The sequence below is a fragment of the Musca domestica genome, unplaced genomic scaffold, assembly GCF_030504385.1.
Source record: "Musca domestica strain aabys unplaced genomic scaffold, Musca_domestica.polishedcontigs.V.1.1 2, whole genome shotgun sequence".
In the NCBI taxonomy this organism is placed as follows: domain Eukaryota; kingdom Metazoa; phylum Arthropoda; class Insecta; order Diptera; family Muscidae; genus Musca; species Musca domestica.
This window is the reverse complement of record NW_026712249.1, coordinates 43,665,986-43,692,516: the sequence shown is the minus strand read 5'-3', so window position 1 is coordinate 43,692,516 and position 26,531 is coordinate 43,665,986. Positions and strand designations below refer to the sequence as shown.

General features: G+C 34.7%; 2 protein-coding genes and 1 non-coding gene across 3 annotated transcripts; 2 read left to right on the top strand and 1 right to left on the bottom strand.

Moving 5' to 3' along the window:
- Window positions 1-598: 598 nt before the first annotated feature.
- On the top strand, window positions 599-24,111 carry LOC101890995 (protein halfway). Its single transcript, XM_059122192.1, has 7 exons — window positions 599-1,009; window positions 19,759-20,492; window positions 20,564-20,798; window positions 20,855-20,971; window positions 21,031-21,192; window positions 23,563-23,670; window positions 23,737-24,111. The coding sequence occupies exons 1-7, from the start codon at window positions 998-1,000 to the stop codon at window positions 24,016-24,018; spliced, it is 1,650 nt and encodes a 549-aa protein (XP_058978175.1). The 5' UTR covers window positions 599-997; the 3' UTR covers window positions 24,019-24,111.
- On the top strand, window positions 16,989-17,110 carry LOC131802265 (U5 spliceosomal RNA). The gene has a single exon (XR_009342126.1). It is a non-coding gene; the product is annotated as a U5 spliceosomal RNA (small nuclear RNA).
- A 111-nt stretch (window positions 24,112-24,222) lies between the features above and the next one.
- LOC101892382 (DEAD box protein 52 homolog) lies at window positions 24,223-26,425 on the bottom strand. The gene is made up of 3 exons (XM_020035458.2): window positions 26,285-26,425; window positions 24,791-26,214; window positions 24,223-24,725 (listed from the first exon to the last, which is right to left on the bottom strand). Exons 1-3 carry the CDS (start codon window positions 26,360-26,362, stop codon window positions 24,353-24,355), a joined length of 1,875 nt encoding a protein of 624 aa, XP_019891017.2. The 5' UTR covers window positions 26,363-26,425; the 3' UTR covers window positions 24,223-24,352.
- Between the last annotated feature and the right edge of the window lie 106 nt (window positions 26,426-26,531).

Genomic DNA, 26,531 nt, shown 5'->3' with positions numbered 1-26,531 from the left:
GGAAAATATTGTTTTATTCCAAAATTATGAATTTTGTTCCTTGTTATCGTAAAAAATATAAATTTCTCTTGTCTCTAAATTATTTTCTCTTTTATCCATGCCCACAGAAGATGCTGTTACCTGTAGCATCAACACAGCTGCTGGGACAATGAACTGTCAAACTGATTTTGAAATTGAAAATGTTGAATGAAAAATTATTAAAATTTGTAAAAATTGTTGAAAAATGCATATTTGCTTCGTATAAAAAACAACATTTAAATATGTACTTATTTTTGATAAAACATTTTCAAAATTTTGACATATCAATGTTCCCAAGCGTTAATGCATCTACCTATATTCTTTAACCATGCCAGTGCATTAATCTTCAAAAGTACAAATGCGCTTTGAAATATGAAGCATATCCCAATCCATTAAACTGCTCAATGTCAAAGTAGCATAAGGTTACCAGAAATCGATCAATCGATTAGTCAAAAGTCGACTTCTACATCCCTAAGCGAACTGTAGGGACGGCAACCCTGAGAGATGTTGATTAAGAGAAAGAGAGTGACTATTTCAAAACTCTCTGATTGTTGTTATTTATTTAATTCAGTTGCGTTTATTTGGTTATCGGTGGTTTTGTATCTCAGTATCTGAAATATTCACAACAAGTCGGGTGGTTTGGTGCCTTGCGGTGTTTTAGGTTTTTCTTTCTCATATTTCTTGATTGCTTCTTGTGTCTCGCGCGGATAGTTACAAGTGTTTTAAAATAACTATTGGGGCCTCCTCCAAACAATCAACTGGTGGTCGTTGACTCTAAACAACAATACAAAATGCGTTGTGTGGTGCATTAACAGAAGTGCAATATCGAAAAAATATTCTTAAAATAATATTAGTTACTAAAAAAATGGAAACAAAACCAAAATAAATTACACTATTTTGAGCTGTGGATTATTTAATAGTTTTGTGACAAATGTAACAGTAAAATTATTAATATTTTCCCCCCAGAAAAACACACAAAATGTCTTCGAAGGTGAGTCGGAAATTCCATAAATTCCACAGATTCAATGGGGAAATAAAAAGATTCAATTGTCCATTGTTATATATTATATTAAGTGCTCATTTATTGTTGTTATTTGTTGCCATTGTTGTTGTTTCTTCTTAATTAGTATCGCGTTTTGAGTTGTTGGCGCATTGGTTTTGGTTCGTTCGTTGGTTGGTTGGTTATTGGTTTGTTCGTTCTTCCTTGATATTCTATTTTTAGCACGGGGCGCATATTTATTTTTATTTGTATTGTTTGTTTTGATATATCATTTCGCGTTTTTTAACTCTACCAACCACAGAAGTGTAAATATGTATACATGTGTATGGGTGCCGACAATTGTATTTAACAATTATTGAGATCGCTCAAGTTGTTGTTGTCGTTGCTGCAATAATATTTGTTTTGCGTTTCCCATTGATGTGATCCTCTTATCTGTCAAAAAATAATGTTAATCCACTGTTTACATCATTGTGGCATTGAGGGGGAAGTGAAGTGAGTGTCCGAATAGTTTTCTTTGTGGCATACCAACGCGTAGATGCATATGTTAATATTTTCTTTGTGATTTAGGTATGATTAAAAAAATTATAGGGAATTGTGTCCTAGGCATGAATTGGCAAAAATAGTGTAAAAAATCTGCATGGGATCATGAATGAAAAAATACTAAAAATTTTCAATAACTTAATTTTAATTTTTTCTCATTTTAAAATGTATCTATATATGAAAGAGGGGTGAAATAACTGATTGAGCTAGAATCTTGAAATTATACACGAAGTTCAGTCTTGGTGCGAAGGCGTGTGATAAGCCTGGATTTTTGGAAATTCCTTCTAAAAGGGTACGAAAGTACTAAAATATGCTAAAAATTTATACTTTGTATTGGACAAACGGAACGGAGCTAGAATTTAGAATTAACGTGAAATTTAGATTAGAGTCACTGATGGCGTGCGGTATAGATGTACTAAAGGGTTTTTGAAAATTCAAACTTTGGGTTGACGAAAAGTTCTAAAATGGTGCCATTCGGTATTATGTGAACGGATAGAGCTCAAAACATTAAATTTGGTATGAGAATCAAGGTTGGAAGGTTTATATATGAAGGCGGTTTTGGAAATGTGTACTAAGTCTGCGAACTTTACTAAATGGTACTTAATTTGAAACAGTTCGCTTTAAGGTGAACGGATGGAGTTGAAATTTGGAAATTTTTGTATTGGGGTCTTTGTTGGTGGTAGATTTGTGATGAAAGAGGTGGTTTTGGAAATTTGTACCGCAAGTGCACAAAAAGTCCTAAATAGTACTATTTTTGGTACAATTTGGTATAGGGCGAACAGATAGTGCTTGGAATCGGAAATTTGCCATTAAAGTCGCTGTTCATATATAGCATGTGCAGCCTGGGCATATGAAGGTGGTTTCGAAAATGTGTACTATAATTGTACAAAAAGTACTGAGTGTACTATATTCGGTATTGGGTGAAGGAATAGAGCTAAAATCCTGAAATTTGGAATTGAGATTACTCATCGTATCTGTGTTTGAGACTTGTCGGTGGTTTGGAAATACGTTCTATATTTGTATCAAAAGTACTAAATTTTGCATTGGATAAAATAAATTTGATATTGATGAGGAATTGAGATGTAGAGGTGGTTTTGGAAGTATATACTACAATTGTTCGAAAAGTACTAAATGGTACTAAATTGGCTATCTTCACCCAATACCATATAGAGCTGGAATACCGAGATTATATATGGTATCTGAGATTGGAATATTGAGGTGATTTTGGAAATGTGTACCAAGTTTGTACGAAAAGTAATAAATAGGGCTTAACTCTAGTCTAGTAAAAAATCTCGGATTTTTTTAATTTTTTTTGCCTGAGGTAGGTATTTGTGCCCTAATTTCGGGGAAGTGTTTTTTTCTTGGGGGACGGATTTGAATACCCGAATATTTGACCCGAAAAGTCCAAGACCCGGGTTAGACCCGGACCTACTGAACCGATACAATATAGGAATCATCTGAAAGATAATTAAAATACTTATCCCACAAGCAGTTACATTCGGTTCGGAAATTGTATCAAAATAATCGATTTTATGGACTCGGTTTAAAAAAAAATACCCAAAAGTCGAAAAAGGCCCCATTATGGATGTCCACAAGATAAATACTAAATTTTAGCATTCTAATCTTTCCAAAATGTGCTGTTCCTAGATCCAGAGATATGGTTCTTCAAGCCCGACATGGGTCTTTACATTTGATCCTTTGTTTTAGATTTTCTCCTATGGCTATGTCCAACCCGGCTACGCGAACTAAAGTTTTCCTGAATTTGATACGTCTGCCTTCGCGGTCCAAAGCCTTTCCAAATTTGATTAGTCGGCCTTTTTCTGCGGCTTGAGATTTTTACCTCTGGGTATGTCCAACGCCTGCTACACAAACAAGTTTTTCTAATATTTTTTTCTAATTTTTTTCGTTCGGCCAGGTCTTGAGATTTTCTCCTTGAGAAATTCCCCGATTTCATCGCTATTAAACTTTCAAAAATATTCGAAAAAAACACGATTATAGCCTTGATATACTTTCAAATAAATCCTCAAAAATATTTAAAAACAAGTAAGCAAAGGCTACAGTCGAGCGGGCCGACCGTTGAATACCCTACAACACTACAATAAGCGATACAGTGTATATAGGCGAGATACTCGAAAGAATTCCACAAGATATTGTGACAAATAATAAAAAAAACCATCAGGTTTCGTTCTCTAATTTTCGAATAATAGCAACTTAAACTAATTTGCTCATTTCCAATTTATGTGTAGATGTTGCACGTAAATGGTCTTCCTAGATCTGAAACCAATATTTCCCAAAGACCTATAATCTCTCAGAAGTGGCAAAATATTAACATTTATTATTGGTTTTTGACTGAAACGCATCTATATGAGATACAGACATTTGACTAAATTCTTCAACGAAATCGGCGTTAACGAAATAGTCAGAAGTGCGTCTTTCCAGTATTTGTGAATTCTCCAAAAAGTCACTGGAATGGACATTTTCTTATTTTGTCTACAAAAGTTGGCAAACTATTTCACACATTGAATATTTTTGGATGGCGATCCAAAACTGCTTGGCTTTTGCAATGACCGGTAACACCCATTCAAATGTGCGTGAGGATCGGGCGATAATTACGACCTGCTGACAATTTTGAAGTTTTGTTGGTCCATTTCAACCGCTAAATATATGGCGATCATCTCCAAAAAGAGTAGGCTTCTATTCTGACCCTCATTTTATCCCCATGCAAAATTTCGTAAGGATCGGGCCATAAATGCGATCTGTATATGATATCTTGTTATCCTAACTACTTAGTTTTGTTAGCTGTAGAAATATTACCAAATGTTTAATTCAAAATGAAAATATGCCAAAAATATGACAAAAATTGAAAAAATATGAGAAAATTTTACAAAATCAATATTTTCATCTTTAGAGAGATATTTTTATGCGATTTTTTTAGACGTTTTTTCTTTCCTGCCAAGAGGCCATTCTGAATTAGTGAGAACTGTCGAAATCAGTTCAGCCGTTCTCGACATATAAGAGATCTTTCAAGCATATCTCCTTTGATAGACATATATATCGCACATATTTTGCTATATATTCGATTTGTTGGATCTTAACATCAATGTAAAGATCAGAAGTAACCTTGTCATGGCTTTGTGATTTCGCCGGGATTTAAAATATTCGCGGTTTAATGAAAAAATTTGATTTTTTTCAACAAAAAAGATATGGTCTATTTTAGACGCTAAATATTATCCGATGACCACCCAAATTGGTAGGCTTCTTCCCCGCCCTAAACTCTAGCTGCATGCGAAATTCCGCGTCGATTGATCTATAATTGCGGTCTGTATAGCTACTGCAAAATCCGACATTTTTCAGTATTTTGTCCATTTCAACCCCTAAACATTTGGCGATCATCTCCAAAGGAAATAGGGTTCTATTCTGACATTAACCCCACCTACATTTTAAATTTCGTGAAGATCGGGCCATAATTGCGACCTGTAGAGTGATTACAAATTACATGGACAGACGGACAGACGGACGGACGGACATACATAGCTAGATCGACTCAGCTCGGCGAGCTAGGAAGATCCATATATACTTTCCTATATGGGAAACCAATATTTCGAGGTGTTAGATAAATTCTGGCCCAATCAAACTTATAATACCCCCAACACATAGTGTTGTAGGGTATAAAAATAACAGACCTTGAAATATATTTTTAAAAAAAATCTATTATTACGATTTCAGCCCTAATAGATTTCTATAAAATACGATTTTGGACCTTCAAAATTATTCTTTTTAAATTTACGATTTATGTCTAGTTAAACTTTAAAAAATATTCTTTAAAAATCACGATTCAGTCTTGATATGTCGTTAGTCTTGATAAAGATGGTTGATATCAGACCATTCCTTCTGGTACCTCCCCCACAATGATTTGAATAAACAAAACGATTATATAAATCCGAAATAATATTTCAATATTAGGCTATTTCTACTAACTCAAGATCTGCTGTGAAGATGGGATATAATGGTCCACTCCTTCTGGTATCTCCCCTACAAAGAGTCAAAATATTAAATATCCATGAAGCGAAATTAACATCTACATCCATCAATACTTGGTACATTCAATAGTTCTATCAGCACAAGATCTGTTATAAATATGGTAGAGATTGAACCATTTCTTCTGGTACCTCCCCCTCAAAGAGTCAAAATTGTAAATACCATGAAGGCCATAAAATGCAAAATTAACATCCGTTTTAACCAGACTTGGTACATCTCAATATTTTTGGTAGCACAAGATCTGTTGTAAAGATGATATATATCTGCTAACCCCTTCTGATACCTCACCCACAAAGAATCCCAATATTTAATAATTTTGTTTGTCATAGCTTGCGAAACAAGTCAGCGATTCTTTACAACTTGCTATATCTAAATATTTTTAGATAACACAAAGTATATCTATTCTAAATCAGCATCGATTTAGCGATGTCCGTCCGTCTGTGGAAATCACTCTAGCTTCTGAACGAAATGAAGTAGGTTGATCAAATTTTACTCAAATGTATATTATGTCTGCAAAACTTTTGGTATTGAAAATTGGCCAGGTAGGTCAACGTTTTAGTGTAGCCTCCATATAATGATACCTCCCTATTTTCGGTATTTTGGTGATTTAAGCGAACTTATTCACCGGAATTGTTTCAAATTTGGTATTTGAAGTTCGTAATGAATACTACAGCCTATGACAGAAAATTGTCTGTGCAGGTCCACGTTTTGGCATAGCCCCCTATATTCGGTATTTTGATGATATTAGCTGCATGGTTCACACAATTTTTTTTCATGCTTCGTATTTGAACATAGTCATGGCTTATGACAAAAGTGGCCCATGTAGGTCCACGTCGTCTTATAGACCCTAATACCACATATTTTTAAGATTTTAACAGAATTTTAACGGATTTTATTTTTTTTGAAAATTCCAAAATTCGTTCCAAATTGTCGAGGGTATTCCAAGTTCGACCTTAGCCTTGTTGCAGGTTTAATCCCATTATTGTTGTTTTTATAAAAACAACATATGTTTATTAGCAAAAATTTCTTTTAAAAATTTCCACCTAAAAATTTTTAAGCTATTTATTTCATTTCAACTGTTCATATTTTGTAACTTTGTCTTTGTTGGTGCTATTGTTATCGCATTGTTCGTTTATAGCATACATGACTACACAAACAAATAACCGAATTTGCTGTTTGTCTTATGAGGAGAAATGACTGTTATTAGAGGGATTTTATTTGGCGAAATGAATGTGTTTATCCACTTGAACGTGAATCTCTTAAAATCTAGCATGACTCTGGAACAAAAAGAAGATGAAAAACAAATAGTAAATAATATTTTTTCGGTTTCGGTCGAGCTCTGCAGCTGGTACGGTAGCGAGAATGTTAACAATTGGTTATTTTTGTTAAATAATCTCGGCTAGGTACCGACGATGGTGTTTTTTTTATCTATGACAAAATATTTGTACCAGGGGTGGTATTTTTAGAAATAATTTATATGTTTATTATGCCTTAATCTTGATGTTGGAAAATTTTACTAGAAATATCTTGTTTTGTACTGCTCTATTTGCGAAAATTTTATATTTAATATTAGCTACTTTTTCGAGGCCTCTAGATAACATGTTCGCATTATTTTCATAATTTTGACATTTCTTATCATTTTTATTGAATAACTTAATCGATATCGATTTAAAATAAAATAAATGTTAACTTTCTTTTGCGAACATCAATAACACCACTTGCCACACTTTCCACCATTATCTGTGTAATTATCACGATTTATGGCTGTATTTGAAGTTTTAGATAACCTTGTTTTGTTGTCAGGCGACTTTTTCGGGTATTATTTTTTTTTCATTTGGTGTTTAAAAACGTTTTATTTAATAACCAAAAAATACATATATAAAACATTTATCACACTTGGGTGTTAATTGTATTATTAATTAACAATTGTAAAATGAATGAATACTTAAACAGTTGTCAAATCGAAAAGTAAACAACATAAATATTGACTATTACAAAGACGATTGTCAAACATGAACATTTAACACCTGTGGTAGATTTCGAATGGAACATTTTTTTTTGGGGGAAAACATTGGTCATTACTGTGGTTATAAATAGACAATAGATTAAATGGTACAATGGGGTGTTTTGGACAAAATTATATTAAACGTTACTATATGAAAAAAAAAATGGAAATGATAAAAAATATCACAAAATACTACAAAATCTATATTAACATCATTATTGGCTTCTTTCTTATCCCATTTTTTTAGATTTTATTTTTTATATTAAGAGGGCATTCTGAATTGACAAAATTTGTCAAAATCGATCCAGCCATTCTTGAGATATAAGCATACTAGCTAACATCCCTTTCCATTGTATACACACATTGTATATATTTCGCTATATATATCCGATATATTTACTATCGGCATCTACGTAACGGTCAGAAATGACCTGTTGAAATATTTGGGGTTTAATGGAAAATTTGACTTTTATTTAACACAACTGTTATGGTCTATTTCACCCACTAAATATTACCCGATAACCATCAAAATTAGGAGGCTTCTGCCCAGCCCTAAAATCTAGCTCCAAGCTATCTTCCGCTATTATTGTGACCTGTAGAGAAACTGCAAAATCAGGAAAATTTTCAGTTTTTGGTCCATTTCAACCCCTAAATATTATGCGATCATCTCCAAAAGCAATAGGCTTCTATTCTGGCTCTAGCCCCACTTCCATTCGTGGAAATAGGGCCATAATTGCGACCTATAGCGTGATTACAAGTTAACATGGACAGACGGACGGACGGTCATACATAGCTAGATCGACTCAGTTCAGCGAGATAGGAAGATCCAAACATACTTTCCTATGTGGAAAACCAATATTTCAAGGTGTTACATAATTTTTGGCCCAATCAAACTTAAAATACCCCCAACACATAGGGTTGTAGGGTATAAAATAGAATTAAAAAACAGCTATATTCGGACGGCCGAACTTTTTATACTCTCCAACATTTGGAACGAATTTGGCAATTTTCAAAAACAATAAAATCCGTTAAAAATTATGTTAAAATCTTAAAAATAGTAATGTAGCTGCTATATTTGGGTCTATACGACGACATGGACCTGCATAGGTAAGTTTTGTCATAAGCAATTACAATATTCAAATTCGAAACTTAACAAAAATCGGTGAATAATGTAGCTAAAATCCTCAAAATACCGAATATAGGAAGGTATCATTATATGGGGCTACGCCAAAAGATGGACCTGGACAGACATTACGAACTTGGTGAATAATGTCGCTAAAATCATCAAAATACCAAATATCGGGAGGTACTGTTATATGGGGGCTATACGAAGACGTTGACCTGCACACACAATTTTCTTTCATAAGATGTACTATCCATTACGAACTTCAAATACCAAATTTGAAACAATTCCGGTGAATAATTAGTTAAAATCATCAAAATACTGAATATAGGGAGGTACCATATTATGGGGGCTATACCTAAAGGTCCACGACCTGCACAGACAATTTTCTGTCTTAGACTGTAGTATCCATTACGAACTTCAAATACCGGATTTGAAAAAATTCCGTTGAATAATGTCACTAAAATCATCAAAATACCGAATATCGGGAGGTATATGGGAGCTATACTAAAACGTGGACCGACATGGCTCATATTCATGCAGACATAATATACATTTCAGTAAAATTTGATCAACCTACTTCATTTCGTTCGGAAGCTAGAGTGATTTCCACAGACGGACGCACATCACTAAATCGACATAGAATTTTATGCTGATCAAGAATATATATACTTTTTGGGGTCTAAAATGTATATTTCGAAGTCTTACAAACGGAATGACAAACTTAATATACCCTTCATACTATTGTGGAGGTTATTAAAAGTTAATACGTATAAGTCGATTTTGCCGACAGATGTCTACGTACAGTCAATGTTCGATTATTAAAATATATTTCTGCTTCTGTTATGATTATTCCATTTTTTACCCATTTCGTATCGGACCTAAATAAATATGATATAAATATTGCGACGTACCAGTTTAGGACTATATTGGTTACTTCCTTCACTTTATATGAGATATGTGATAATTTTAAAATATTAAAATCTGCGTGAGGTATCAGATATAGTCGACCGAAGTATTCCATTTTCATACTTGATATAATACAGATAAAAATATTGGTAATTTGATCATTTTTGGAGAGGTACCAGAAGGAATGGTCCGATCTCCACTGTCTTTATAACAGATTTTGTTTTGAAAGAAATATTGAGATGTTCCAAGTCTGTATGAAATCGAATGTTAATTTCGCATTTTATGAGCTTCATGGATATTGAAAATGTTGATCTTTTTGTAGGGGAAGTTACCAGAAGGAGTGGACCAAAGTTACCCATCTCTGAACTCGATTTAAGTTTGACAATAATATTACGATGTATCAAGTTGCGACCGAATACAATGCTTCCTTCGAAAGTTATCGTGCGCACCAACCAGCCAAACAGACAGACGGAGACCCCTAAATCGACTCCAAATGTCCTGAAATGAGGAACGCTTTGGCCGTATCAAATGATGTAGCAATACGAATGAGGGCTTTGTTGAACTACCCGTAACGAATAAACTTTTATATTGGGAACTTATGTTAAGGAGATCCTACCAACCTTTTTTTAAAGCGTATTACGGATTTAGAGCAGAGCAATAACCGTCAAGAATGTGAGGGCCTATTGCCGGAAGTTTTGGTCAAGGTGATAGAAAATTCCATAAAAAGGGCTCCAATGACAATAAACTGTGGCGGCGGCCATTTACATGACTTAATGTAAAAAAAACTAAAAGACCAAATAAAAATAATCCACAAGTAGAATGAAAGTTTTCATTTTTTAATTTATAGCAAAAAAAAAAACAAACATCGGAAATTTACTTTTGCGCCCCTTGTAGGAGTTTTGGCCATTTTAAAGTTTTAATTCATTCATGCTTAAAAACTTATCACAAAACATGTCTAAAAACCCCGTAGACTCAATATTTAAGGAGTTATGGTCACTTTAAAACATTGAATAATTCATGCTTATATTTCAATAGATGCCAAATATTACATTTATTTACATTTTGACTTCTAGCAAAAATTTTCCAATATTAGACGCAAAGCTGCATTTTAGACGTTCAATTGAACTTCATTAGACTCGAGGATGTGTAAACACAGTTTGGCGTCTCTCGAACACGGAATTATACCAACAGATGTTTAGTAGCTAAAATATGATTATTTTATTATCAAAATATTTTGTACAGCTAAAAAACTTCCGTGCAGATCAGGGCACAGTGGTACCAACCAGACAAAAAAAAAACTACAATTTATAGCTGAAAATCTTCTTGTTAATACATCAAATAAGGACGGAACAAAGTGAGCAGATTTTTTAAAAGAAACTCACTTCTCCACAGGTGGTGGACCCTTACTTGCCACTTTGGCATGATTTATAAAGTTTAGAGCCTGTTGGCTGTCTATTATGTTCGAGGAAAAAAAATTTATTTAAATTAGTATAATTTAAAATCTGGGCTTTTTTGATAAAAAGAGGGTTAGATGAAAAAACTGCAACCAACTTTAGGCTACTGTAATTTCTAAGCCACTCGTCCGACAGCTGTTAAAATTATTCCAGTGACAGCTCATTATATTGTTTACAAACGTACAAAAGCATTTTGGTGAGAATTTTGCAGATTTCCTTATATTTGGCTGGAAAACCACAAGTGGCTACCGTTAGAGCACTCCAACATTTAAACGTGAATAAATCTTTTGTGTCTCGTACCATCGCTCGTCACCGTGATGCTGGTAGCGTAGCCCGACGTCAAGGAAGTGGACGGAAGAAGACAGCAACATCAGAAGAAATGGATCGAAAAGTAAAGAAGCGACTTGATCGAAACCCGTGTCGCAATGGCCGAAAAATGGCTCGTGAGCTGAACATATCGCAATATTCCATTCGGCAAATATTCAAAAATGACCTCGGGGTAAAGCCATTGAAATTCCAAAAAGTGCAAGGACTTACACCACAACGGAAAGAAAATATACTCAAAAGAGCTAAAAAGTTGCTACGCTTGGCCGAAAGTGGTGAACTGTCGAATTTGGTTTTCTCCGATGAGAAAACATTCGTTGTCCAGCAGTTTGTAAACAAACAAAATGATCGTGTTTACTTGCCAAGAGGTCAGCTGAAAATGTGCACCTTGAATTGGTCACCAAAATTCAAGTGCCGGCCATGGTGATGGTGTGGGCCGCCATAACAGCCGATGGTCGCTCTCCGCTCTTATTAATCGAGAATAAATGCCGAATATTATCGCGAAAATATTCTGGAGGGTGTATTGAAGCCTTGGCCACACAAACATTTTGGCCGCAGACCTTGGACCTTCCAACAGGACTCAGCACCATCGCACTCAGCACGCGCCACCCAAGAATGGTTACAAAATGAGGTTCCTCGCTTCATTTCCAGTGCACAATGCCCACCAAAATTTCCAGATACCAATCCGTTGTCTGGAGTATTTTGGAAAGCAAGGTTGGCACTAAAAAATACCAAAGTGTCGATCACCTCAAGCAAGCGCTTCGCCGGGAATGGGCCAAAATACCGAAGAGCAATATTCGGGCAGCGTGTGACGGTTCCATTGGCCGTTTGAAGACAATAATTCGTGCCAAAGGGGGCCGATTCGAACAAATCTAAACTTATTCTAAAATTTGATGCTATTTCCAACGTTTTTTGCTTTTATTCAATAAAATTAAAAAAAAATGTAAAAATTATGACGTTTGACTTTGTTGCAGTTTTTTTATCTCAGCCTGTATTTCGCAATGCTGGAAGTTTGAACCGATTCAGATACTTTCCTCGATTTGTACAAGCTATTTTTTTTATTTTGACTATTTTCTTCATTTGTGGCGAGGTACTAGAAGGAATGTACCGATGATTTTCGATTTGATGATTTACAAACGGAATGTCAAACTGAATATACCCTTCTATGAATATACCCCTCTTAGTTTGGTAAAGGGTATACAATTCTTAAAAACAATATACAAACATTATACCGTTCACCGTTATAAAAATACACTCACTTTAAATGCCACAATGAGATGCGTTCATGAACAAGGTACATATAAGATTGGTTCCAATATTCGAACAATAGCACAATTGTCGAAATATTTGCACCTTCAATTACCAATACCATTATCTTTGTGTTTACCCCGTAAACCATTAACAAAAGATTCATAATTAATAAAAATTAACACATTTCCACATATTTGCAATGGGAGTGCTTTAATAAGCAAATTGTTAATATATCCACGAGGGCTTGGCTTTAAAAAAAAAAAAACAAACAAACACATACACGCACATATTTGGGCAATAACATTTATCTTTCAATTGGATTTTCTCTAATTGAGGTACACGGGACTGCATTGTTCGAGGTGTGAGTTAATGAAAAGGCGCACGTCGGCCGACGTTCAGGTGATTTTCATGGTTTATTTTTTCTTAAGATTAATAGTTTGCCTAAAATTAAATTTATTTAGACAATTAATATCTTTGCAAGAGATATGCGGAAACACATATTTTTCACAGCCCCAAGACATGGAATCAACTAGTAAAAACTGAATAATGTTGAAAAAAATCTCCATTTGATTTCACACATCTATGTTAGTGAAATGCAGAATAAATTATTTGGTAAAATTCAAGAAATGGTTATTACTAGGGAAAAAAAGATTTAAGTGAATGTACGGATTTGACCATGTGATGGCAAATATCATTTAGATTTTTGTTTTTAATTTCAACAAATTATGTAAATTAAGTACAACATGAAAGAAACGGTGGAAATGACCATGTGATAATGGTACCACACTGTCGTTAAAACATGCGTGATGAGCAAACAGGAAACATGGTGTTTTTAGAAGAGCAAGGGTTATTGACATTCTGGGTGAGAGAAAATCAAAGGTGATGTTAAGTAGACATTACTCAAAATTGTCTAAATGCTTAAAATTATTATATCATACTACAATTAATACAAAATGTATGGCAACAAAGAATTTAGTTAAAAGAGACTGTACACCTCAATTACGGATCTTGTACAAATTCTCAACAAAAATTTATTTAGCACATGTGTTGCTTTAAGTACCACAAGTACTAATAACACAGACCCTCTGCATTACATTGCCAATTAGTTAAAAAATGCTAAGTCATTCTTATAAAATGTACAAACCATCATAACTTAATTTTATCAAAAATAAAACAAAGAATAAGAAAGTACGAATTCGAATACGATTCTTTACGCAACAGGCTCCGACTACGCACACCGATTCAGAGTTAAGTTATTCTGAGACATTTTTTATCCCTCCACCATACCATGGAGGGTACATAAACTATGTCATTCCGTTTGTAACTTCTCGGAATACTCATGTCAGACCCAACAAAGTATATAGGGTGAGATTAAAAAACTACAACCAACTTCAGACTGCTGTCATTTCTAAGCCACTCGTCCGACAGCTGTTAAAATTATTCCAGTGACAGCTCTTTATATTGTTTATAAGCGTACAAAAGCATTTCGGTGAGAATTTTCCAGAAAAAAAGTTATTCGTGATGGGACTCAAGCGTGATAGTGTGGTTTCTTTATATTTGGCTGGAAAACCACAAGTGGCTATCGTTAGAGCACTCCAGCATTTAAATGTGAATAAATCTTTTATGTCTCGTCCCTTTGCTCGTTGCCGTGATACTGGTAGCGTAGCCCGACGTTAAGGAAGTGGACGGAAGAAAACAGCAACATCAGCAGAAATGGTACGAAAAGTAAAAAAGCGACTTGATCGAAACCCGCGTCGCAGTGGCCGAAAAATGGCTCGTGAGCTGAACATATCGCAATATTCCATTCGGCAAATATTGAAAAATGAGCTCGGGGTAAAGCCATTGATATTCCAAAAAGTGCAAGAACTTACACCGCAACAGAAAGAAAGTATACTCAAAAGAGCTAAAGAGTGGTTTCGCTTGGCCGAAAGTGGTGAACTGCCGTATTAGGTTTTCATCAGCGAAAAGTAATGAAGCGACTTGGACGAAACCCGCATCGCAGTGGCCGAAAAATGGCTCGTGATATCGCAATATTCCATTCGCCAAACATTGAAAAATGAGCTCGGGGTAAAACCATTGAAAGTCCAAAAAGTGCAAGAACTTACACCGCAACGGAAAAAAATAGACTCAAAAGAGGTAAAGAGTTAATTTGCTTGGCCGAAAGTGGTGAACTGCCGAATTCGGGTTACTCCAATGAGGAAACATTCGTTGTCCAGCAGTTTGTAAACAAACAAAATGATCGTGTTTACTTGCCAAAGAGGTCAGCTGAAAATGTGCACCTTCGGTTGGCCTGCAGAACTCAAGCGCCGGCCATGGTGATTTTGGGGGCTGCCCTAACAGCCGATGGTCGCTCTCTGCTCGTATTAATCTACCGTGGCATCAGAATAGATGCCGAAAATTATCTCGAAAGTACTCTAGAGGGTCTATTAAAGCCTTGGGCACGCAAACATTTTGGCCGCAGACCTTGGACATTCCAACAGGACTCAACACCATCGCACTCAGCACGCGCCATCCAATAATGGTTACAAAATGAGGATCCTCGCTTCATTTCCAGCGCACAATGGCCACCGGATACCAATACCAATCCATTGGACTATTGTGTCTGGAGTATTTTGAAAAACAAGGTTGGCACTAAAAAATACCAAAGTGTCGATCACCTCAAGCAAACGCTTTGCCGGGAATGGGCCAAAATATCGCAGAGCAACATTCGGGCAGCGTGTGTCGATTTCGTTGGCCGTTTGAAGGCCATAATTCGTGCAAAAGGTAACCAATTCGAACAAATCTAAACCTATTCTAAAATTTGATGCTATATCCGACATTTTTTGCTTTCATTTACTAAAATTTAAAAAAAATATGTACAACTTATGGCGTTTGCAGTTTTTTATCTAACTCTGTTTCATCCGATTTGATATTTAAGTCCCTCACATTCTTAATATGTACTCCACAAGAATGATATTTGGCACCAGATGTCATCAAGAACGGTTAAGATTTGGCTATAGCTCCCATATATATCCTTAATCCGATTTCAAGTTGATTGTGCAAATAATGCCTATTATCATCTTAAGTGGAGTGAATTTCAGGACATACGTTTCCATTTGGTGGAACTCGGTTCCGATATAAATGTTTTAATATAATCATTCTCTAAGTGATATCATGCACTCTATAACAATGTTATTTGGTATAAATGAAAAAAGGATTCCGTCAAATTTAGTGAAAATCGAATCAGAATTGCAAATGCCTCCCATATATTACTCCATCTCTGAAATCAAATTATAACTGCTCTAAAATAAATTATTTTGTTACGGCAGCTCTACTAAATATATAGGGTATCATAGTGGTGTAGGGTATCATATAGTCGGCTCAGCCCGACTTTTGACTTTTCCTTACTGGTTCTTTTTAATTTGGAAATTGGGTCGTATAACTTTCTGAGCTCCCATAAATATGCACTGTATTAGATATTTCCCAAATATTTGACCAAATTTTCCAACTGAATTTCAGCAACATTTTCGAATCAAATTGGCTTCAACTGACAGTTCATAATTAGGTAAAAAAAAGTTTCGTATACCAAAATGGTCCTAAAAATTTCACTATTTAAGAAAGCCCACATAACCTGTACCTTCAAACATAAAACATCTTTTATCATTTTTTATTTAAAATATATCAGATGACATTGCGAGGCTGCAGTTGTTGCCACATGGGAACATTCGAAAAACATCGTAAAACCTTGGTTATTTTACAGCACCCAATATTTCGAATAGTTTATACAAAGTAGTCACTTACAAGCAGCATCTCAACTACTTTCAATTTTATTTAACTTTTATGATAGGCTGACAGTAGTTTTCACCTGAAGTGCCATTGCAAGCATTTGATAGGCAGCACAGGCGATAAAAAGAAGTCAACAACAAATCGCAAGTTGATAAGAACTTTAAATAAATACCCATAAACTAACAAAATGCAGTGATCTTTGACAAATTGCACACCATCTCTGTTGTTTGTTCTTCTTTAACTACCCTAGCCTACCTACCGAGCTATCATCATTCATCACAATGCACACAGAGCGCAATAAACACACAAACATTGTTACTTACTTAAACATTGGCTAAATATGAATACCACCTCAGGTACACAGACCTCATGCAGTTGTTGTTGTATTTCACTGCATTACTTTGAAATGAGTTGTCGTAGCTCACTCAACCCCTGATGTTAATACGGTTCTGTTGATTTCAGTGTCAAAAATTTTGGCTAAATTTTACTTTCGCATCAAAATAATTCTCATTTAGTTAATTTTTCGTTGCATAGTTAACATCAGACCATCGACTTTAAAAATCACTCTGGCTTCTCTTCAGTTGTCGAATAAATCTTTCGCCTTTTACTAAAGATTTCCGTGGAGAGGAGCACTCTAATGAGTCTAAAATAATTTTTCTTTAGGCCTTCCCTTACGGGGAGGGCCATAAATAATCAATTTAATTATTGGAAGATAATAAACGATTTACAAATTTTTAAAGATCAGAAAAAAATGTACATCATCATAAACAAATGTAATTTATTTCAATGATTTATTATCGTTTCCCATTCGCCGCACGCTTGTTACTCAAAAATTGATTAAACTTTTGTTTGTAAATAAACGCGAAGTAGTAAAGGTAAACAAATAGCTTTGGCGTAACATTCGCGCCCAACCTATCCTATTTGTAGTTTCTTTTAAATTATAAACACACCTTTGGAAATATTCTTGTTATTTAGAAATATATTAACTCAGGAATGCTCCTAAAATATGTTTTTCTTGCTTCTAGACGAATACGAGTGGGGTTATAGAAGTTCGGAGAAATATGTATGTATGTACGTAAATTTTTTTTATAGAGATATTAGAAAAAAAATATAATTTGCTTAAATTAGTTTATAAAAATAAAATGTTGCAAAATAAAATAGAAAGATAAATACCATGGTCTAGATGAGGGCGGGCAGGAAGCCAATCTGACAACTAATTTTGCTGTCAAAGGACAAAATTGTGATTTAAAATTTAAAGAGAGGCGAATCACAATAGCATAAAAACTACTTAGTTTATTGCCAAAAGTAGTCTTCTTGTCCGACTTTATATTGGCCATGATATATACCCGGAAGCTAGAATCTTTAAATTTTGCCTTATCACATGCCAATGCTGAGCCTCGAGTTGGAAATTCGTACTAAAAGGGTACGAAAAGTACTAAAAATTGAATAGTTTGTATTGGACAAACGGATTGAGCTGGAGCATTTGGAATGAGAGTCACTGACGGAGTGCAGGAGAGATGTATTAAAAGGTTTTTGGAGATTCGTACTTTAAGGTTACGAAAAATTCAAAAATAGTACTAAACTTCTATAATGGTACTATTTGGTACTATGTGAAAGGATAGAGCTAAAAACTTGAAATTTAATATTTATTTAGAATCAAGGTTGGAAAGTAAGTTTGATATATAACGTTGGTTTTGGAAATATATTTTAAGTGTGTGAACTGTACTAAATGGTACTAAATTTCGAACAATTTGGTTTAGGATGAACGGATGAAGCTGGAATTTTAAATTTTTTTATTCGAGACCCTGTTGGTGGTAGACTTGTAATAAAGGTTTGTTTTTGGAAATGTGTACTACAATTGTACGAAAAGTGCCAAATAGTACGATATTTGGTACAATTTGGTATTGGGTGAACATATAGTGCTTGTAATGTGAAATTTGGTATTAGGGTCGCTGTTCGTATATAGCATGAGTAGCCTGGATATATGGAGGTGGTTTCGAAAATGTGTAAATTGTACGAAATGGTACTAAATTTGATATGAGATGAAGGGAAATTGTGAAACTTGATATTTAGATTACAGGCGGTGTATGTATTTGACATTTGGCGGTGCTTTGAAAATGCGTCCTATATTTGTACGAAAATTACTAAAAAGTACTAAATTTGGTATTGGATGAAGGGATAGGGTTGGAATCCTCATATTTGATGTTGAGCTGAGTTGATTTCTGGAATTGAGATATGGAGGTGGTGCTAAAGTACTAAATTTGGTTTTGGGTGAAGGAATAGAACTGAAATTTGATACAGAGGTCACTGCTGGTCTCTGCGGTAAAGATATGAAGGTGGTTTTGAAAATGCGTACCATAATTGCTCGAAAAGTACTAGCAGTATTGGGTGAAGGGATAGAGCTGAAATCCTGAAATTTAATATAGATGTCGCTGTTTGTCTCTGTGATTAAGATTTGTAGGTGGTTTTGGAAATGTGTACTATAATTGTTCGAAAAGTACTAAGAGGTACTAAATTGTGTACTGGGTGAAAGGATAGTACTGCAATTCCGAAATTTGATATTAATTCATGAAATGAATCCACAAATGTTCCAAATGTTCTTACGGAAATCAAGATTTAAATCAGGAAGTCATTGGAGTGGCTTAGAAATGACAGCAGCCTGAAGTTGGTTGCAGTTTTTTTCATCTCACCCTGTAATCTCTGAATCCATGGTTTTTAGTCAATGGGTCGTTACGATTTTTGGTCAGCATTTTTTCAGAAAAAAAAACTAATCTCTGAATCCATGGTTTTTAGTAAATACGTCGTTACGATTTTTTATCAGCATTTCGTTGAAAAATTTCTTTCCACTTTTTTTTAAATAAACAAAAAAAGCTTTAGTAGGTCGTTGAAAATCAAAAATTTTACCTCGAGGGAATTTTCGAATTTGTCGAATTTTATTTATGAATCCTCAAAAAACAAGATTAAGTCAGGACGTCGCTAATTTCTGGTCAGTGACAATATTCCTAAAGAGGAGGTTCTTAAGTAGGAGGCTCCTAATAACCACTTTTTATCAGAAGTTCTTAAAAAATATATATGATTGGTCAGAAGGTCGTTGATAAATATTTCCTACGTTGTGCGTCGAAAAAAAATTAATGCGGAGGAAAAACACTAAATTCATTTGTTTTTATTTTATTTAAAAAACTTTCCAACCTGCCCTCATACTTGCCTATGCAAATACAACAATACCGTTGTACGCCAATATTTATCCATGCAATTATAAGACAATTATAATTTTGTTTACACGGCTTCTTGCTAAACTATGCACCCCTTTCTTTCCTACTTTTATTCTTAGCACTGTGGAAAGCTGCAGCGCCTGCTACTGGCGGTATTTTTCTTTTATGGCATGGCAATTACAAGTGGTCGGAGAATGGAAGAGGAAAACTTCGGAGGTGGTGGTGGTGGTGGACAACAAGAAATCCCAATGGTTTTGCCCAATATCAATGTCGTAGATGGTAGCAGCAATAACAACAATGGCGGCCTGACCACGACAACAGAAGCTGCCAACTCAACATATACTGTAAACAATGTGGAAACAACACCAGACTATTGTTTTACCATGGAAGAGAATATGTGCCTTAACTTTTTCAGCAACAATCAAACGGATAAACCCAATCAACAGGTCACCGCCAACACGTGTATGTGTCGACAATATCCGAATTCTTTGAATACATCGCAAAACAATTGGTATTGTTGCAATATTACTCACTTGACAATGATCTCAACGTGTCCGAACTATAATAATTGGACCAATCTGCATATTTACAATATGACAATGCCAGAAATTGATTTGTCATCGCCCATATTTCAAACGCTACAATCCTTGGCCATCACGGATGGTAATATAACGAATATTGTAAAGAAATTTTCGCGAATGTGCAAAGTGAAATGTTTGAATTTATCCAATAATAATTTGTCGAATGTCACAATGAAGGCATCGGTCATGTTGAAATTCCTCAATCTCTCGAACAATAATCTCACCGAGATACCGCAAATAACACCAAATCATAATATTACATTGGACATAAGGTTGGTGGTTCTTAGGTTTTTTTTCGTAGAACAAAAATGATATTAATTTTGCAAATCATCCCTTGTTTTAGACAAAACAAACGCATGCTGTGCAATAATTTGATGGCCACCATTTTTCGAGGATCCTTTAAATTTGTCTCGCCCAATAGTACATATTGCCTGTTGGATTCGGCCTTTAATTGGTTCAATTCAACGGATTACATAGCCATAAGTCAGTTGGATATAATCAGAAGATTCTATACAGATTGTCCTGTGATACCGGGTAAGGGTAATTGTACCTGTAATCCAGAGCACATGTTATCGGCGGTAAGTAATTTTTTAATTAGTTTTTTCTTTCAATTTTAATTTTTTTCTTCTTCAAGGGTGATCCATCCAAAAATAAAATATTCTGTCGTGTAGACTGTTCCAATTTGGGTCTTACAGAATTGCCGCCGAAATTGCCGGAAAATACATTTCAATTGAATATTACGAATAATAATGTAAGTATAAAGAAATGTGGGTATAAGGGGTCGAATATTAATTTCTTTTTTTATTATAGATAACCGTTATTGGTGACCATTTCCACAATAATCCCACCTATCAAAGCATTGTGAAATTATTTGCCGATAATAATCGTATTGAGTCCATGCATGACCTGGAAGGTACACAGTTTATGGATCATTTTCAAAAGTTATACCTTCGAAATAATCAGCTGAAAAGGGTAAGTCGGCGTAAAAAATGGTTGGTAAGGAGAAATATTATTTAAGTTCATATGAGGTACCCGAGGTCTACACAGCCAAGGACTATCAACTCAGTTCGGCTGCTATAACAATTTCTATACAATTTTTGAACTTTATTAAAAAAAGACTACTTGAAAGAGAGAACATAAGCAGTTAAAAAGATGCATTTAAAAACACCCCTAATAGGATGATGCCTATGATAGCTATCTCTGCGAATTCGGTTTATAAAAATGGATTTGGAAAAAAACCGATTAACAAATGCTTTCGTTTTGTAATGTAAAGTAAAATACCCCTTAATAGGTTGATGTCTATAATAACTATCTCTTCGTATTTGGGAAGAAAACGATTAACAAAGTTATATTATATTATATTTGGAGTGAAAAGTTCTTGTCATATTTGGTGCATATTGAAGTGATCACACTACAGTTAAGTTCTATCAGCCATAGACTGTTAGAAGATAATGTTCTAATTCGAAAATGGACAAATTTCTCAACTTCTTTGTTACTCCAAAGCATGAACGTCGAATAAAACTATCCTTGACTCCTGAAGCAGAGAGCTCTCGAAAGAGCTGGAATAAATGGAACTACTTTTTTATAAAATAGATTTGTTGGTGATATTTTATACTTCTAAAAATGCCAAATTCTAAGAGTCAAAGCACAAGAAGGACTCTAGGAAATTGCGATAATTATCATCCTTCCTCAAATATCACTGACTAGCAAGTGTCCAGTTCCAGCCCAGTCCAAATAATTGTAGTACACATTTGGAACAATTATAGTACACATTTCCAAAACCACCTCCATATTTTAACCACAGACATCAGCAGTAACATCTATTTTAAATTTCAGGATTTCAGCTTTATTCCATCACCCAATACCAAATTTAGTGTTTTTCGAACAATTGCAGTACACATTTCCAAACCGCTTCATTTTTTAATTACACAAGCCATCAGAGACCTCAATATCAAATTCGAGAATACCAGCCCTAGTCTTCACCTAATACCAAATTTAGTGCTTTTCGTGCACTTGTAGAACTCACTTCCAAAACCACCTCTTTATCAAAAACCAAGAACCAACAGGGTACAACACAAAATTTCTAGCTTCATTTTTACCATAAACGAAACTATTTCAAATTTAGTACCATTGAGTACAGGTGGTACACATTTCCATAACCATCTCCATATCTCAGTTCCAGATTCCAACAGTGACCTCAATATGAAATTTGAGCTCTAACCCTTCACTCAATATTGAATTTAATACCATTTAGTAGTTCTCGTACAAATATAGGATGCGTTTCCAAAAATAATCTAAATATTAAACTTCAGAATGTTATCTCTATCCCTTTACCAAATATAGTACCATTCAGTACTTTTCGTACAATTATAGTACACATTTCCGAAACAACCTCCATATGTCCAGGATACATATGAATAACGATCCTAATACTAAATTTCAGATTTCAAGCACTGTCTGTTCACCTAATACCAAATTGTACCAGGTATAGTACTATTTAGTACTTTTCGTGTACTTGCAGTACACGTTTCCAAAAACACCCCTTTATTATAAGCCTACCACCAACATGGTCCCTAATACAAAATTTCCAAATTTCAGCTCATCCGTTTACCCGAAATCAAACTGTCCCAAATTTAGTACCATTTAGTACAGTTTGCACACATAGTATACATTTCCAAAACCACCTCCATATCTCAATTCGGAGACCTCTATATCAATTTTGCGGACTGTAGTCCTATCCCACCACCCAATATCTAACATAGTACCATTTAGTACCTTTCGCAGAAATAAAGAACGCATTTCCAAATCACCGCCAAATCTCAAACACAGATACCATTCATAATCTAAATATCGAATTTCAGGTTCTTATCTCTATCCCTTTACCCAATACCAAATTTAATACTATTCAGTACTTTTCGTACTATTATAGTACAAATTTTCGAAAACCACCTCCATATATAAACCTAGCTTTCCAATCTTCGTTCGCATGCCGAATTTCGAGTTTTTAGCTCTATCCGTTCTCATTATACCAAGTGGTAACATTTTAGAACTTTTCGTAACAATAAAGTTCGAGTCTCTAAAAACCCTTTGTTATATCTATCCAAATTTCGGAATTCCTGCTCATTCCCTTTGTCCAATACAAAGTATTCAATTTGTAGTACATTTTAGTACTTTTCGTACCCTATAAGTGCGAATTTCCAAAAACAGTCTTATCACGCGCACAAGATTCTAAATTCAGTTTAGGATCTTGCTGGTCTTTGATTCTCAATCTATCAATTTTTTCACTAATCTTTAACATTTTATAATTAAAACTAAAACTTAAAAATCTTTTCTTAATTACAGCTCCCGGAGTATCTCCTAACAAATGTGTTGGACAGCAATGTTGGACGAGTCATCTTTTTGGGTGGCAACAAACTAATGTGTGATTGTAATTCGGCCAAAGTGTTAAAGGTAATTGGAAATATTCCACCATATTTTCTCCACAAACTTAACATTTGCATCATTTATTTTTTACAGCTATGGCTATTGAAAAGAAGTCGTGATATTCCCGATTACAATGAAATCTTATGCCGTAATATGCCACAACGTATTATGGAATTACAGGAATTAAAAGTGTGTCAATCGCCACACGATTGGACTGATTATGTTTACTATTTAATTGCCACCGAGGTTATTTTATTGGTGGCCTTGATAACGAAAGTTTCCTATGATTATTGGGTGTTCAAAACAGCTGGATATTTGCCATGGCCAGCGAGTAAAATGCCAAAATTACCGTGTGATTGGCTTTGTGAGTCATAATTTTAAATTATTTTTTAGGCTCTTTAAGATAAAAAAAATATATTTTTTAGAATTTATAAGCTTTAAATGTTAAACTAAGTGTAAAACATAAAATGAAAACAATGTGCCTAAATATTTTACATTTACATACATCCTTTTTTTTTTTGTAAACGACTACATACAAAACTCATCATATCAAGACAAGTGCAATTAAAATTGTTTAAGTTAATAAAAAAAAATATTTTATTTTATAAAAATAATAACACTAAATATACAACATTTGTTATACATTATTATTGGCTTAAGCTATAGTAAAATAAAGTGATTTTTTTAATTATTTACTATAAATAGTGATTTATTTGTTGGGTCTCGATTTTTTATTTTTCCCCGATTTTTGTTGGGGTTGATTTTTATGTTTATTGGCTGGCTTTTTGTTGTTTTGAAATTCAGTCTTGGAATTTTTCAATTTTTGTATTTTCTTCAATTTTTGATTATTTTTCTGTTTAGTTTCATCATCAACATTGGGAGATTTCTGTTTCTTTTTTAACGATTTCTCAACCTTTGTTAGTTTCTCCTGTCTTTCTTGCTCCGGTTTGATTTTGGTGGAAATATCTTCACGCTTGGGTGCAAAGTTGGCCAATTTCTTTTTATCCGACTTTTTGGGCTTTTTCATGTTCAACATAAATTCAGGAACTTTACCGCCAGAATTTCTTATGATTTCAGCAATGCTAGGAAAATAAAAATACGTTTAATCATTATTTTAGTCTTGAAAATATAACATGTTCTAACTCACCTCCGCAATGTTGGTGTATCATCTTGTGTAAAGAATGTTATGGCTTTACCAGGCCTTCCAGCACGACCCGTTCTACCAATACGATGAATGTAGGAAATGGTCGATGGTGGAAAATCGTAGTTAATCACCAAATTGACACCCTTAAAATCAATACCACGACCCATAAGTTCTGTACAAATTAATACCCAAATATGACCTTCACGGAATGCCCGCACACAATTGTCACGCTGTTGCTGCGTACGATCAGCATGTATTACATCGACATTGATGCCATCATACAGCAGCTCTTCGAAAAGTTGTTTTGCACGATCCTTACTTTGTACAAATACCAAAACAGGTGGCTTGAGACCGGTTCGCACTAAATCACGCATTGCAAAAAGTTTGCCACTTTCCGAGCCAACAAACAGTAATTCTTGTTCAACTGTCTCGGTGGCAGAATTTTGTGCACCCACAGTTACGCGGGCAAGATTCTTTAAATTCTTTAGAGCCCATTTGGCCACCGGCACCGTGTATGTTGCACTGAATAAGGCCAATTTCTTTTTGGGATTTGTACAGGCGGCAAGAATATCATCCAATTGTTCTTTGAAATTGTTTTGGCCCTCTTCCATCAATCGATCAGCTTCATCCAAAATAAACCATTCAATTGCCTTCAAATCCAGTAATGGTGGTTCTTGTTGCAATAGGAATCTTACACGATTTGGGGTTGAAATCAGGATATCATATTTTTTATCCAATTTTTGTTTAGCCTGATTCACTTTGCTGATAATGTGTATCTTTAGTGCTGTCTTCTCACAAACTCGAACACATTCCCGATAGATTTGTTGGGCCAATTCACGTGTGGGTGCCAAAATTATTGCTCGAAAGCCCACTTTCTTTGGAGCTTTCAAATCATTTATGATGGGTGCCAAAAATGCAATGGTTTTACCCGAACCAGTTGGAGCACAGGCCATCAGCGGCCGTCCTTGCAACATTATGGGTATGGCTTGCATTTGAATGGCTGTGGGCTGCGCATAGTTGCAATTCACCAAATTCTCTACTAATCTTTCATTCATTTTGTAGGTGGTGTGCAATTCTTGAAAAGACGTTATTGGAGGTGGGATATTTTTGCCCAGCACATTTATACGATTTTCCTTGCGTATTGTTGTGACCATTTCTTCTTCGAGTAGTTTTTGTTTCTCCTCTTCTGTTAGGGCCGGCTTGTTTTTCTTTTTAGACTTTTTCGGTGCGCTTGTAACACCGGAAAGGAATTCAAATGATTGTGGTTCTTCTTCGTCATCTTCTGCTTCGTTGCAGGAGTTTTCCATAGTTTCTTCATATTCCATTTGGTCATCATCTTCCTCTTCTTCCGTGGCAATACCTTCATCTTTTATCTTCAATTCTTCTTCATGTTTAGGAGACTTTTCGGGGAAATTTAACGAGGGATTCTGCAAGAAATTTAGTGGCAAAACATGTAATGAATCTTGACCATCCAATAATAGTGGCAATAGAACTTACCTTTGGATTTGATTCATTGCGTTTCTTAGTAAATCTTACTCCTCTCGTCAGCTGATGAAACAAATCGTGGGCATCCATTTTCCTTTAGATTTTTTAATATTTTTTTTTAAGTTTCTTTTTTTACTAATTTCACAAAACAACTTCTGTTGGGCCTCTGCACGTGCTAATCGATAAATCAAAGCGATAAATGATAAATCGAAATGGTTTGTTTTGCTCAGCTGTTGAATAGTGTAGGAAAACGTAATAA